Source organism: Pelodiscus sinensis, chromosome 1 (genome assembly GCF_052426305.1).
Source record: "Pelodiscus sinensis isolate ZL-2025 chromosome 1, ASM5242630v1, whole genome shotgun sequence".
Lineage (NCBI taxonomy): Eukaryota > Metazoa > Chordata > Testudines > Trionychidae > Pelodiscus > Pelodiscus sinensis.
Window position 1 is genome coordinate 199563258 of NC_143052.1, and position 15205 is coordinate 199578462.

Below are 15205 nucleotides of genomic sequence, written 5' to 3' on the forward strand. Positions count from 1 at the left end.
TGATACAATCAAAAAAAAGTGAACACACATAAAATTGACGAATCAGAGTTAAGAACAGAGGAAGGGTGAGGGGGAAGATTAGTGTCTGTGAGGTAATGACATTAGGGGTGATAAGTAGGGAAGCTATCTTTGTAATAGTCTCCTATAGACAACCACCTAACCTCAGGATGATTCTTACCAACAACCACAGGACAAACCACACTAATACCAACCCTGGAACTTTCCCTTACAACAAACCCCGGTGCTAGCTTTGTCCACATATTTACTCTGCTGACACCATTATTGGACCTAACCATGCCAGTTACAAGATCAAGAGCACATATTCCTGTTCATCCAGAAATATAATTTATGCCATCATGTGCCTAAAGTGTTCGTCAGCTATGTATATTGGGACAAACTTCTCAGACACTTTGCCAAAGAATCAGTGCACATAAAACAGACATCAGGCTCTCTCTCAGAGAGAAAACTGTTGCTTGCCATTTTAACCAGACTGACCATTCTCTCAATGACCTTAAAACATGCATATTGCTTCAAAGAGATTTTAACTCCAGACTTCAAAGAGAAGCCTCAGAACTGTCATTCATGCTTAAATGTGACACTTTACGTATGGGTCTTAACAAAGATGCTAATTATCTCACCCATTACAAAGTTAGCTTCCCCAATTTTCACCCCTAATGTCATTACCTCACAGATACTAACCTTCCCCCCCCCCCCCCCCCCCATCCCTCCTCTGTTCTTAAATCCGTTTCATCAATTTTATGTGTTCACTTTTTTTATTTTATCGCTTTGGTATGTATGGTCGTGCCAATTTTCTTCCACATATTGAGCTGAGAAAGTGGGTCTGGCCCACGAAAACTCATCACCTAATAAACTACCTTGTTAGTCTTTAAAGTGATGCATAGTCCTGTCTTTTGTTTCAGCTAGACCAGACTAACATGGCTGCATCTCTATCACTATTTTTTTATATATAGAGAGAGAGAATTGACGCACTGCCATGCTTGCTGATACTTGTTAGGTAATGGTGGAATGAGAGAACAAAATATCTGAAAATATATTAATTATTAACTCTGTGTGGGAGCAATGTAAGTAGAAATAACAACAGAACAAATGTAGATTGTAAAGCCTATTTACAGCGTGCTGCTAGGAATACTAGTAAGAAAATATATTCTAGTTGCTACAGCATTGCAGTCTAATGCACTGAGGGTAAGGACATATGCTGTAGTTAGGAGGGTCACATATCTTAAGCTAATGTGTACTTAAGTGGTAAACTTTAGGCTTATAAGCTTCATTGTCTGAACAAGGTGATACCAGAGTCAGTAATTTTTAACAGAGGCCAAAACTCTAAGCTAACAAAGATGAGTCAAAACTAGAGTGACTATCTGTCCCGTTTCTGCCCCATATTTAAGCTGTCTCCCAGGTGTCCTGACTTTTTTTTTTTTAACGGGGGCAAAATGTCCCGTATTTGCATGCCCCTTTCTGGTCCTTGCGTTCCCTGGTCAGCACAGCTGCAGCAGCCTCCTATTTGTGGCTGACAGTAAAGCAGGCACCAGCACGTAGTATGTGGAGTCAGGCAGGTTGCCAATGGAGAAACCAGGTAGTAGTTTCCCTCCCTGTGTGCATTTAAGGGGAGGGAAGTATGCCAGACTTTCAGCAACATGGGGCTGAAGCCACAACTGCTGGTGCCCCTCCCAGCCCCTGGGCTGAAACCCCCTTCTCTGGTATCCCCACCACTGGCTGCAGCCCTTGCTGTGGGTCTGAAGCCTTTTGCTGCTACCAAGTTCAGCCTGGCTCTTGGGCCTCCTCCACTCACTGCAGGGTTCAGTCCCCACCCTCATACCATTTCCACCCCTCCCTCCCCGCTGCAGGGCTGAAGACCTGAGCACTGGCAGCTCCCCCTACCCCATGCTGTGGGGCTGAAGCCCTGAGTGTCAGCATCCCCCTGCCCCCCTCCCCATTTTGGGCTAAAACCCTGAGCACCAGTACCCCCTCCCCTTGGTGTCCCGTATTGGGTATAGGGAAATATGGTCATCGGTATTGTCATGTGGTAAAGTACTGCTTTTTAACTTACTGCTCAATAAGACCCAATCCTGCAAAGACTTATGTTCATTCTTAACACTGAGCATTCCATGTCGGCCATTGTTTTTAAAAAATATTTCTTCTTTAAGTAATTGCTCATGTGCATTCCAATATGTGTGCACACACTGCATGCACAGTCATCGGAAGACTTTCCCCCTAGCTGTACCCGTCGAGTCAGCTGTAGTGCCACCCTATGGTGATGCTTCATGGTTTCTTATATAGATCCCTGCTGCCCCAACTCCTGCTTCAGTTACTTCTTTCCACCAGTCACGGTTGTTGGAGCTTCAGACTCCTTGCTTAGCAAGTAGTTCTTCCCTAGCGCGTAGGCAGAGTTCTTTGTTGTGTAGATAAGATTGTTCTCAGTTAGGTAGGTAGTGTCTCGCCCTTCCCTCCTTTCCCCCTTCCCTTCCGCTATTTGCAAAGCTTGTGGGGCATGCAGCAGCCCCCAGGGTTTAAGCAATGTGTAAAGAGTAGGGCACATACGCCTACAGGTGATCCACATGTTGACCATTTGCAGTATCTTGGAGCAGGCCATCTTCAAGACAAGTGTGTAGCATCTGCAGGGGTTTCAAGCTCCTTACTAAAAGAGAGAGACCAGAGAGTTAAGTCACTGCTAATGGAGTCAGCACTTCAGCTCCATGACACAGATTCAACTCCCTTGGTGCATAGTGTGCCAGTCTCAGCACAGGACACTTTGGCACAGAGACAGGAGGTGCACCAGGACTGTTGGCACCAATCCCACGCATGTAATGCGAACTATTTGGCATGGCACCACTCCATTCGCCAATGCCTAAGAAGAAGGGAAAAGAACAACCGAGGACACTCTCCCTCCAGGAGCCCTAGTAAGGCTCCAGAGGCCTCCCACATGATGCCTAGAGCAGAGCAGTTAAGTCTCTGGAGCCGGTGAGTGGTGGAGGAAGCCTCTCATGCCCATCAAGACCTTCTTTGGTAGGTGGCCCAAAACCTTACCCTCCAAGTGGAGGAGGCTGGTGGAAGTTCTCCTGCCTGAGGGCCATTCTTCCTATTATCAATACCATCTCAGATGACCACCAAGATCTTGTGACAGTCACTTACATCCATTGTGCCAGCGGCCTAGGGTATGGAAAGCTGCAAACACCTTTTCACTCCACCTATGCCCCTGTCTCCCAGGATACTCAAAATGGAACAATATCCATTCCATAGAAAGCCAAATTCCCAAATTAGTTTTAAAACTAAAGAAGTTGTCTTGAAAGTTTATAAATGCTTTTTTATAGTAGTGCCTGTTAAAAAGCGGTATGGTCTTTTAAGAACAAGTGTAGGGTTTTGCAGGTAGCCAGAAAATCCCAGCCATTGTCTTGGATTCACTCCTAAGAAACAAGTTTTGCATTGATGCTTATTTTCAAATACTAACTCCTATTTAAATACAGAATATTCAGATGAACTTTTGTAATAAAAAACTAAACAGCCACAGCGATTTAGTCATCTGTCAGAATCAGAGATGCTAAGCTCAAGCTGTTGTGATTCATGGGTCTTTCAACATGCAAGTTGTGGGTCTGTACATTTTTAAAGTGGTATCACTACATGCTTAACTAATAGAGTATTGTGGCGGGTCTGATACAGTGTCTAGTACCTTATACAGCAGTGCCAGGAGCAGACTTGCTTTTCAACCCTAATCCTGGTGGCACAAGCCCTGTGGGAAAGTAATCCAGTCCTTCTCTCCAGTCTTCAGCCACCTTTCGGATAATATTGTAGTAGTGCTAATTGGGTCAGAGGTAAATCCTGCCCAGGCTTTTGATAGAAAGTTATTTATAACACGGGTTCTTAAGAACAGTAAAGTTAAAAAAGCAAACATGAAATAAAGGTACTCTTCAAGACCATGAAAGATTTCCACAGGAGAAAAGAGGGAGAAGGAGGATGTCATGCAGTGTAAAAACCTGATACTGAATGTTCTTCAAGTACTAGAAAAATGTTTAAATTTTATTTAGATTGTATCCCCAGGTAAGTATTACACTTCTCACAGTTAAATGTGCTTAAGTGTCTTTGATACAGCGCCTGTAAGTAGTTAGAAAAGTAATTGATATGCTTATCAAGTACATTTTGATAAATGTAACCAACTGTATGTTACTCTATATAATACAGCTTGAAATGTAGAGAAAAATTGATGAATTAATAACTTGAGGAGTTTGTCTCAGGGCTGTGATTTTATCAGATTTCTCATACTGAATGGGATTGTGCTGCACTAGTTGAGATGAATAAAAAAAAATGGTTATGAAAGTAGTTAGTAGTTGAGTTAAAGCTATTTGTCCTGCCCTCTCCCTCAATATAGGACACTGTGCCAGATGTGGGGGTTGTCATTAGAATATATATAAAATAGAAATGGAGAAAACTTTCAGTGATCAAGTTTGTTTGTTTTTTCTCAGAGAAAGAGTGTTAAGCTCAAGTGTCTTGGCCCAATTCCATCTTGCATTGTTGTTTTACATACCTTTTCTCTTCCAGTTTCAAACAAATATACTGCTGATATTCACATCTTACCTTAAAGGTCTTGTGGTGGTATGCGTAGTCTAGGGATGTTAGCAAGTAGTCAACTACCCAATTAGCTTATGGAGTATCCACTACTCACTTCCCTCCCCCTTGCTGTGAGAGGCAGTGGAGGAAGGGGGAGACAGGAAACCGTGCTAGGGGGAACCAGCTTAAAAGTTGCCCTCTCCTCCCCCAGCACCATCTCCACAGTGCCACCTGCCCTGCCCCCACTGCCTCTGTCAGAGGTAGCAGGAGGGGATAGGGCCGAGGGTTGCCATGGGCAAAGGCTGCTCCTGTAGCAGCCCCTGTCTGCGGGAGTCCCAGCGGGGAGCTAGGCCCTGCCATTGCAGACAGGGGCTGCTGCCACCAAGCAACCCCTGATCACGGTGGTCCGGGCTGGCCACAAACAGGGGCTTCTGGACTCAGTGCTTTAGCTGGCTCCTGGAGCTACTACCCGCTGTGGCTCTGCAGAGTGGTCCTTATCGACTAATCATGTAGTTGATACAAATTGTATGGGCTACACAATTAACCAGATTACTAAGCTAAGGATATTAAATTGCAGTTAAGGTTTGCCTATTTCCATCCCAAAATTCACTTTTATTTCACTGTTGAAAGAAAGTGGTATCTGTACATGTGTGTGTCTAAGCTTTTCAGAACTGTGTGCCTAAAATAATATATCAACTCATGGAAATAGAAGCCTAAATAAAGGTGGACTGATTTTGAAAACTGGTGACCATCTGCACTTTGCACAGATTTTAGTGAAAGACTAGTCTAAATGCTGAGGACTTCTGAAAATCAAGTCATTCATCTTAGATAGATGAGTAAAGAGCCTAACCTAAGCACTGAAATTTACACACACTTACTGTAATCTTGTAAATATATGAGTGTTTAGGAATCCTTGGAGATGACAAGCCCTGTATAAATGTAAGAAAGTGATATCATGGGCTTGCTCTTGCTTCTGGGGAGAAATAGTAAACCTTCTGTTAAGAATGAGAAAAGGCAGCCGAGATTATGGAAATCTGACAATTTCTGTAACCTTCTGTAGGCCTTACTTCAAACTCATGATGTAGTGGCACATGAAGTTTACAGTGACGAAGCATTGAGAGTTACGCCTCCTCCCACCTCTCCATATTTAAACGGAGATTCTCCAGAGAGCGCCAACGGTGACATGGATATGGAGAATGTAACACGAGTGCGACTGGTACAGTTCCAGAAGAACACAGATGAACCAATGGTATGTAGGTGGTAGTACTGTTCTCTTAACCCTTTAGAGCAAAAGAGGTGACAAACTGTCTACCTTAGTAGTTTTCAACCCACGGGGTTTTACACAAACGTTGCACTGCTTTAACTGTATGAGTATAGGTGAAGTGTGGTACAACCTATGTAATGTGAAAACAATAATACCAGTTTAGAAGTGCTTCTACCAGTATAGCTATTCCCATATGGAAAGGGCAATACGCAGTACTGGTATAGTTACATAAATGTTAGAGACTGCACTGGTATATGTATTCTGATTAAAACAAACCACACCTTTAACTGATACAGTTATAGCAGCACAAAACCATTTTGTAGAGCTGACCTTGAAATGTAAAATAGTACTGGAGAGTTTGCAGTTTAATAAATTATTACATTTTAATAAGCCAGTGATTCTTATTGCTTGTTTATACAGCAGTTACAATATTTAAGAACTATAACAGATATAAAGAAACCATGTTAGTGGAGTTGAGCAGTTTGACGCTCCAATTACATAAGTCCAAAAATAGATGCCCTATTACTATTCCATAAGGAAAAATGTATTTTGAATACACTTCTCTAAAACACTGTTATGCTGTATATTTTTTATTGATTAGCATAGACAGACTATGAAATATATTAAATTATTTTATGGATATACTATAGCCTGCATATTAAAAAATTGTGTCTTCATCTTATAAAAATCATTGTCTTTACATTTTGCTAAAATGCATCTATGTTATAACCAAATTTTATCAGTTTTTTAAAATGGGAAATTAGTATAAATAGTAAATGGAAAAACCTGTAAAAGAATATTACATTTCTGGAAAATAAATGGTATACTTTAATTTTTTTGATGGGCTTTGAAAAATAGCAAAGGAAGAAACTGTTTGTGTGTTGAGCATCTGGAGTATTTCCATAATGAGTTTTATGATGATATCTTGATCTCATGAATGCAACAGTGTATAAATTCCTAAACTAAAGGTGAAATTCTAGCCACTTTGAAGTCAATGGCAAAGCTCCCATTGATTTTGATAGGGCCAGAATTTCCTTCTAAAACATAGCTGCATCTCAAGCTTGCCGCAGAAGTGACCATTCTTAATGGTTAAAGGAACAGGTTGCTGAATATTTTTTCTTAATGATTTAACAATTTCTTTTACTAGGGAATCACTTTAAAAATGAATGAGCTGAACCATTGCATTGTTGCAAGAATTATGCATGGAGGAATGATTCACAGGCAAGGTAATCTTAGGACATAAATGGTTTTGTTCTCAAATTGGATTACTCCCATAATCAAATACATTTTGCATAGCAAGTAAGGACTTGATCCTAAAAATTATTGTTCCACACCAGTGGACCTGTGTCTGTATGGAGCCTCATTAATTTCACAGAGTCATCACTCAGATACAAGAGTCAGTTTTAGGAAGGGCACCCAAGTGTTTAATTTTGGCTTTAATACATAATGATGCAGACCATCTCAAGCTGCTTCTGCAGAATATCAGTTCTTAAGTGTATATAATTTGGAAAAGTCATATAGATATAGATATAGATATAGATATAATTCTTTTCTAAAATTCTCAGAATAAGCATAACTTTTTTCTTGATATATTGAAAGTCTGTTCAGCAGAAATTTCAAATTTCTCCCATGAATTGTCACCAAACTTCTGAGACTCTTGGCAGTTTGACTGCTGAGGTACCTACATATGAATCTGGAACCAGAACTTTTCTTTCCCATGTAGCTTGTATCTTTGTTTTTGGCTTTCACTGCTCTGAGCTATTGCCAAACCTTTAAACCTGTGCCTGTTCCTCTTTTCCTTCCACTTTCATCCAGTATGCCCATATATATGTATATATATGTCAAAAGTAATTAATGACTGAGCTGAGAACTACCGACTCAGTAGTGAGCTAACCCTGGCAGACTGCAAGTTTGAGCTGTATCTCTAGGGAGGTTTCATGAAGTTCTCAATTTGAAAACTGTCATTTTGTGACCGTCATCAAATCTTTCCTAAAAATGGCAGATTTCAATTTTTGTGAACCTGTACATTCTCTTAAAGGGAAACCATCAGTCTGAAATCTACTCAGAAAAGGATATTTTGCCTATAAAAGTCACAGTTACTTTTTTGTTATTGTCTTCTTTTGGAATCAATTAAATGGTAGCCTCCACCTTGTAGTAGCTAGGTTATTACTTTGTATAATAGACACTGCTACTTCCAAAATCAGGGGGATAGATTCTTTTCAAATTTTTATAGAATTTTCCACTGTGCCCATTAGAGAATGGACCCTTGCTATTTTTAAATTATTGTACAGCATCAGGTATTTCAGAAATTTCTAGGAGGTATTTAAGCTTTTCTGTTTGTGCTTTATTTAACTTTGGAATGCTTCTGAGTATATTCATTAGTCTTGAAATGTTATTCTTTTCTGGGTCGTCTGCATATAAGTTCAGGTAAAATGCAGCAAATGCTTAAACATTTTCATTGCTTGTTCATTTATCTTAAATATCTTTTGGTGTTTTGCTCTGATTACCACTCTAGATGTTTGTTGCTTCCACAGTTGGTATTCCAGGAATCTGCTGACTTATTTGTTTATTCAAAATTTCTTTGTCAAATCTGATGAGTTGTCCAGTTTAGCAACTAAAATGTAAGTTGGCAGTAATTTCATGTGCTACACCAGCCTTTGATTCCCTTACCAATTCTTATGAATTTTACCATCATGTTTTATTATTTCTAAAAAGTATTTTTTTCTATTAATGCAAGGAAGAATGTAGGGCTTCCTAACTAAACAGGAAAACTTACAATACACAGAGGATTGTAAAATATTCAAAGTAAACAGACTAAAAAAGTAGCAAAGTATAATTATCCCCATTTTAAAGATAAAGACTTATGGTTTGGAAGCTGAAGTGATTTGCTCAAAATGAGTAAATGGCAGAACTGGAATTAATCTTGAGACTGTCTGACACACCATGATGCTCAATGAGAGGCTTTTTAATAATAAATTAATCTCTGAAATAATTAAGATGTTGGATTCAGATTCTGAAATTTGAAGGAAATAAAATGATTAAATAGCTTATTTGAAATGCTATATGAATTTGTATAGATTTGTATGTTCTCTTAGAGGGACACTATGAACTGGAAATGTAATTGCACTTGACATAAAAGATTAAAGGAACACTGTCAATTTAATAATTGCACTTCTATTTCAACTTTTATGTACCTGTTATTGTTACAAGGAATTTTTAAGATTACTAGACATGAAAGAGATTAGAAACAATGTTTACCTACCTTTTAAAGGGATTTGCAATGTCAACAGTGCTTTGAACAAGAAAATACTTATAGAAGTATTTACTAATGGGTTGTCCTAAAATAAAAGTGTTTCTATAAAGAATTACAATTTAGTTGCCAAAATGTCTTTTGTCCTCTAGGGAACAACTTATATTTAGGTTTTTGTTTCTGTAGTCCCCATGGAACTTTTTTTTAATCAAAAGTAAATGTTATCTTAAAGTGGAGATTTTTCATTATGCATTACAGCAATAGCGAATTATTAACCAAATGTAACAGAAAAAATATCTGACTTCCTTATGAGCCTGATTAAATATTGGTGGTAGTCTCCTGTAATCAATGCATGTGATTGTATCACTTAATGTTCTGTCCCCCAAATAGTTTATTAGCTTCCATATATTCAGTATACGGCCAAATGATATGATTTATGTGCTCAATACATTCTTAATTTCCCTCTTGTCATTTTCCACGGCTGCATGTCTGTGTCGGGGTTTTTTTTGTTCAAGATTTGGCAATATAGCAAGTGAGCAAACCTTTTCCTTTGTCCTTCATACCCAGTTTCCCAAGCAGGGTCAACCTGTGCAAAGATTTTCATCCTTGCTCCATGTGAACTGGTAATAACACCCCAGTTTCAATCTTTAAGAATTGTACCCTTTTGAGAGGAGTGCACAGATTGTATTTTAAATTGTTCCACAACGGCTTCTCTATGCTTGAGTGTTAACACAGAATACTTGTGGGCTTTACTCATCTTGAGAATATGTTTAGAGTCCTAATTGTGTGAATGCATGTTTCTTGCTTTGGCTGCAGTACAACTAGATTCCCTGGCAGTTTCAAATGTCCCATACCCAAATGTTTTTAGATTTTGTGCAGTTACATTTTTTGTTTTGGCACATTTATGTCAACAGATGTATTAATTTTAAATAGGAATTAGAGACCAGCGTGCTACTGCTGATCCAGGACACACATTTCCTGCAGAAAACATGGCACTGCAGGTTGATTATTCATATCTGTAAAAACATGATTTAATTTGGAGCTCCCACATATAGTTAAACCATGAATCTGTAAACACCCATGTCCTAGGAAAGCTAACAAAGCATTTTGTGAGCAAAGATGATTCTGTTATAAGAGCATGAATACGATTACATGGTGAAAAGAGATTACTGTAGTGTATGTACATGGACTATCTCCAGCTTTGCCAGCTGCAGAACTTTCCTGCAGCTGTAGAATTTACTTCCTTTGAGGAAACTGTTCCCTGTTCTGACCAGCAGAGCGAGGAGTTTCTCGTACTTTTGTACATATTGAGAGTGCAGACTAGCTGACAGTGGGCTCGTTTGGTAAAGGCAGAGAGAAAGAAGATTGCCAACCAATGGGTCCCTGTTGTTTACTATCATAGAAATATGTATATATTGCCATAGATGCTGGAAAACACAAATACAGCTGGTAAAACAGAAAAGCCCCCTACTCCTAAAAGCTTGCAGTAATATAGATAATCAACAAGGAGGCAGCAAAGGGAATGCTGAGAAGATGTGCACTAGGATTATGGGAACAATTAGGCTAGAAAGAAGGCACCACATAGTGATACCAGGAACAGCTTCTCCCATCAGAAAAATCTGTAGAAAGTGTCCACAAATGATAGAAGCCTCAAACCTTCCTCTCTCCCCAGTGACCCAGTCTGACCACTGCCTTTTCTTGTTCACCCCCTTCCCAATTTTCCCTTCTTCCACACACACCCTCCGCCTTCCCCCCCATCTCCCCTATTTATTTTGGTCCTAAACATCCAACACTCCTGTCAGCTGAAGAAGTGGGCTGTGCCCAAGAAAGCTCATGATACCATCTACATGTTTTGTTAGTCTATAAAGTGCTACCAGACTACTTGTTTTTTTCATTTTACCTGTACAGACTAACTTGGCTACCCCTCTGAAACTTCTTTCCCTTTCTCTCTATTAGCCAACCCATCTCTCCACCAAGACAAAAGAAGAGGTCTTTAAATCCTCTCTCAGCTACCCAGCTCCTACATACACTACCATTCAGATATGGATTGTCACTATTATCTTCCTCCACAGAGTAAAATAAATGTTAAGCATTCAAAAGAAGAGATTATATTTTACTGGATTATCAAAATTACTAGTCTGATGAGATTCATGATTGATTATAATTATTTTAATTTTTAATTGAATCAAAATCTGTGTTTGGATGTTTCCCAATGATGTTTTACACTGTTGCAGAAAATATAGTATGCCAAGGGATATTTTACATGATTGTGCCATAGCCATGAAGGTGTCTCCATGCAGAGCTTAGTTCCATCATAGTCCAGAACTCTAATTAATTTGGAATCAAATGTATTTTTGTAGAAGGTGTAAAGGGCTGAGAGAGCTTGCCAGTGCTGAACTTATGTAACTTTTTGTAACTTTTGTCCTCAGTTCATCAGCTGTGAGCTGTTTTCATTTGAAATTTAAATACAGAGCTACTTCATTCACAGACAGTAAAGTACTACCTGTGATGAATCCTGATTAATGTTCCCCCGAGGCAGGACAGAGGGATTGCACTGGAGTCCTCCCTGCCCCTTTTTGCTGTCAATAGCAAGCTCCTGGGGAATTGAGTAATTTTTTTTCTGTGGGATAGAGGACTTTCTCCTGAACAGATTAAAAATTTGAGTAATCCTGATCTGTGGCTTTCTGGGAGCTTTAGTGGACCAAGGGACCTTGTAGCAGTGTCACAGGCTATTGGCCAAAGGGTACTTAGGCATTTTAGTTAAGCCAGGCATTCTTTTCTTTGTTCTAAAGCATGTGGTTTTGGAATTCAGTATTTCTGCCATTTCAAATCAGGCTGAATTTTAATACTCAGATTGTTAGCATGAATGCGTTTTTTTTTTCCAGTCAACAAGGTGATTTTTTCCAGTCAGCATGGTCAATGAGCAGAAACACTATTCGTAGCTTAGGTGATTTATTGCCAACGTCTATTTCCAGAATGGCTTCATTTTGAAAAATAGATTATCAGCTATTGGTTCTTTAAGCAAAACTAATTGTGTTTGTAAAATATTTGGAAAGGTATACTTGGCAAATAAATGTAGTTAATTAACAACACAAAGTAATCTAGTAACTGTCTGGTGAATGATGGACTTGCTACATCATAAACACTAGCAATTACAAAACTTTTACTGTATGATCTTTCACAATATGCACATTTTTCTTAGTATCCAAAGTTGCATTAGAATGGGCAGCATACTTGCACCATTGATTTCAATCAGACTTTGTATGATAAAAAATGTGTATAGTTATGCTCTGTAAAGAAAAAAGATATGTATAATAATTTTAAAATAATGATTTCTAGAGTAGAATTGTTCACTCTGAATTCCACTGCTTAGACACTAAGTCCTTACTTTAACGTTTTATTTTAATGTTGTACAGGTTGAACCTCTAAAATCCAGGATTCTCTGGTCCAGCAACATCCATGGTTCGGCAGGACCATGAATATTGCCAAACCAGAGAGCCCTGGCTGGCCAGGTTCAGAAGCACAGCCCAGGCTGGGCTGGGAATGTGTCAGCCGAAATGGTCAGGGCAGTGTGTGCGTGTGTGCTATATCCAAGTCTTCAACTGCTGAGATGCAAAGTCTCGTTGCAGTGGGCAGCCTAGGAGGCTGGAGGGCGCCCCGAAAAATAGTTTAACGTCTGTGACTTGACTGCTAGGACCGGGGTCCTGTCGCAGAGGGCAGCCAACAGGCTCTCAGACGCCCCGGTGTGTGTGTGCGCTATACACCCGAGACTTCAACTGCTGAGACCGGGGTCCCTTGCAGCGGGCAACCTGGAGGAGGTTGACGGGCGCCCCAATGAGTTTATAGGGAGAGCTTATAACACCTCGGATTTTAGCTGCTAGGATACAGAAATCCCTTCGCAGCGGGCAGCCTGGGGAGGCTGAGAGGTGCCCCAATGGATCTGTCCCCTGGAAGCGACACGATCCAAAACGCCCAAGCTCTTCCTATACCTGTCCCTTTTGACCGGCTGAAGTTCTTTTGTTTGTGTTCGGTTCGGGTACAGCAGCACGGGTTCAAGTTAGAAGCTTGACACGCACTGGCTTATTTATAGGAGAAAGAAAGAGAAAAGAAATAAAGAAACTTGGTTCAGTGTGTATATATATATTTTATAAGTGAATGAGGGCACCCCACTTATTCCAAAGTTTATAGCTAAATCACCTTACCAAAGGCAGTTTACAATAGAAATGAAGCAGTTTGACTTAAGAAAACTATAATAAAGTAACTAAACTTACAACAGAGAGACAATTAGAGTGTACACATAAAGAAAACACATTGCAGGTACAATTCTCACCCCTGCGTTCCAGACTTGGCATGGCCAGCGTCTTTCTCTCAATCCCTCGGGAAGAAGTAGGGCGAGATTTGGCGTCCCACGGACCTCGGGAGACAATCAATACCTACCAGCAGGTGTAGGTGATTGGAGCTCAAATGGGGTGGGCAACTAAACCCTCTTTATACCCCTTGGGTCACATGGGCTTCTTCCTAGTCTCAAGTGGCCAATTAGGAAAAATGGCTTTGAACGCCAAGTTTCCCACGAAGGGTGCAAAGCATAATTCACACCTGGGAAGATGCAGACAATGGGCACCTCTGATATGTGATGGGCGAAGATTCCTCTCCTGAGACAGTGCAGGCATGTCAATTACTGATACTAGCCATCACGGCGACGGGAGGCCTCCCAGTCGTCAGCTAGCCCATTTACTGTCTGGTTTCTGTTTATGGTAGAGTCAGGGACAGGCATCACACCTGCGTTCCCAGGGCATCAAAGGCTGACTGCCTTTCTCTTGCTCTCTGGGTGGGGAGGGGAAACAAGATGAGGTTCGTGGAAAAACTAGATGGGGTTTGTGTCTGGCTACAGAATGGCACAGCCCCAATGGGACCTGCATGGTTGAGAGCACAGCCCTCGCTGGGCTAATGCAGTTGGAATCTCAGCCTCAGTTGGGGCTGGCATGGCACAGGAGCGCTGTCCTGGCTGGGGCTGGCAGCAGGGAGCGCAATCCTGGCCGGGGCTGGAGTCAGCTGGACATGCAGCCCAGGCCGGCACCGTAGCAGGGGGCAGGGAGGATAGCACAATGGTGGGGACGCAGCCCCAACTAGAAGCAGCAATAGGCAGCAGGGAGGGCTGCACCACCTGGGAGCAGAGCCTACAGCTGGGTAGGGAGCCTTGACCTCTCCTCATCCGGCAAAATCTGTAATTCTAGACAACTAAGATCCTAAGGGTTCTGGACCAGGGAGGTCCAACCTGTTTTGCCAATCTCTATTTGGGTTGAATACTGTTTCACAGTTCTATTATAAATGTACACATTGATTATTTGTCATCTGAAGAAGTGGATCTCGTCCACGAAAGCACATGATACTACCTATATATTTTGTTAGTTTCTAAGGTGCTATAGGATCATTGTTGTTTTTTAAGTTTTTTTGATTATGGACTAACACGCCTACCCCTCTGAGACACTGATTATTTGTTTTTGTTAATTCTGCAGGTACCCTCCATGTAGGAGATGAAATCAGAGAAATAAATGGAATCAGTGTAGCAAATCAAACAGTAGAACAACTTCAAAAAATGCTTGTAAGTGCCTAAATGCTTGTTGACATTGGCTGTTTAATATTTTTAAATAAGCAACAATAATGATCCTTTTTTTCTTTTAACAAAGTCTCTCTAAATCACAGCACTCTCCATTTTCCTTCCATTCTTCATAGCTTACCTGATCTCCCAACACAATCCCTTTCCTCATTCTACATTCCCTATTCCTCCCCAAAATATCACCTAACCAATTAAGCTATGCTCTAGCAAACCACAGATGTATCCAGGGTTTCTTCCACTGTGCCTTTTGTGCATGGAACAATCTCCTTGAACTAATCCATCAGACACATTTTTATGATGCCTCTAAATAATCACCAAGTGTTCGAGTAAATCGAACATGGGGCAAATTGCTGATACACATAGATCCATACGTATTACCAGAGACAGTCTGTTATAACACAAAGAAAAGGACATATTTTAAAATTGTCTATTATATTATCTCCATTTCCCTCAGGTGACATACGTATGTCACCTAGCATACGTATGTCACCTGTCAGCTAAAATTATAAATTCT

The 15205-nt window shown here is 40.5% G+C and overlaps 1 protein-coding gene across 10 annotated transcripts in view; it reads left to right on the forward strand.

The window, feature by feature from the left end:
* Positions 1 to 15205, forward strand: part of CASK (calcium/calmodulin dependent serine protein kinase) — a 357337-nt gene that overhangs the window by 285827 nt on the left and 56305 nt on the right. For all 10 annotated transcript variants that reach the window (XM_075912872.2, XM_075912888.2, XM_075912881.2 and 7 more), the window contains 3 exons: positions 5621 to 5809; positions 6972 to 7050; positions 14591 to 14676. In XM_075912872.2, coding sequence (XP_075768987.1) covers positions 5621 to 5809; positions 6972 to 7050; positions 14591 to 14676 — 354 coding nt within the window. The remainder of the gene's footprint in view (positions 1 to 5620; positions 5810 to 6971; positions 7051 to 14590; positions 14677 to 15205) is intronic.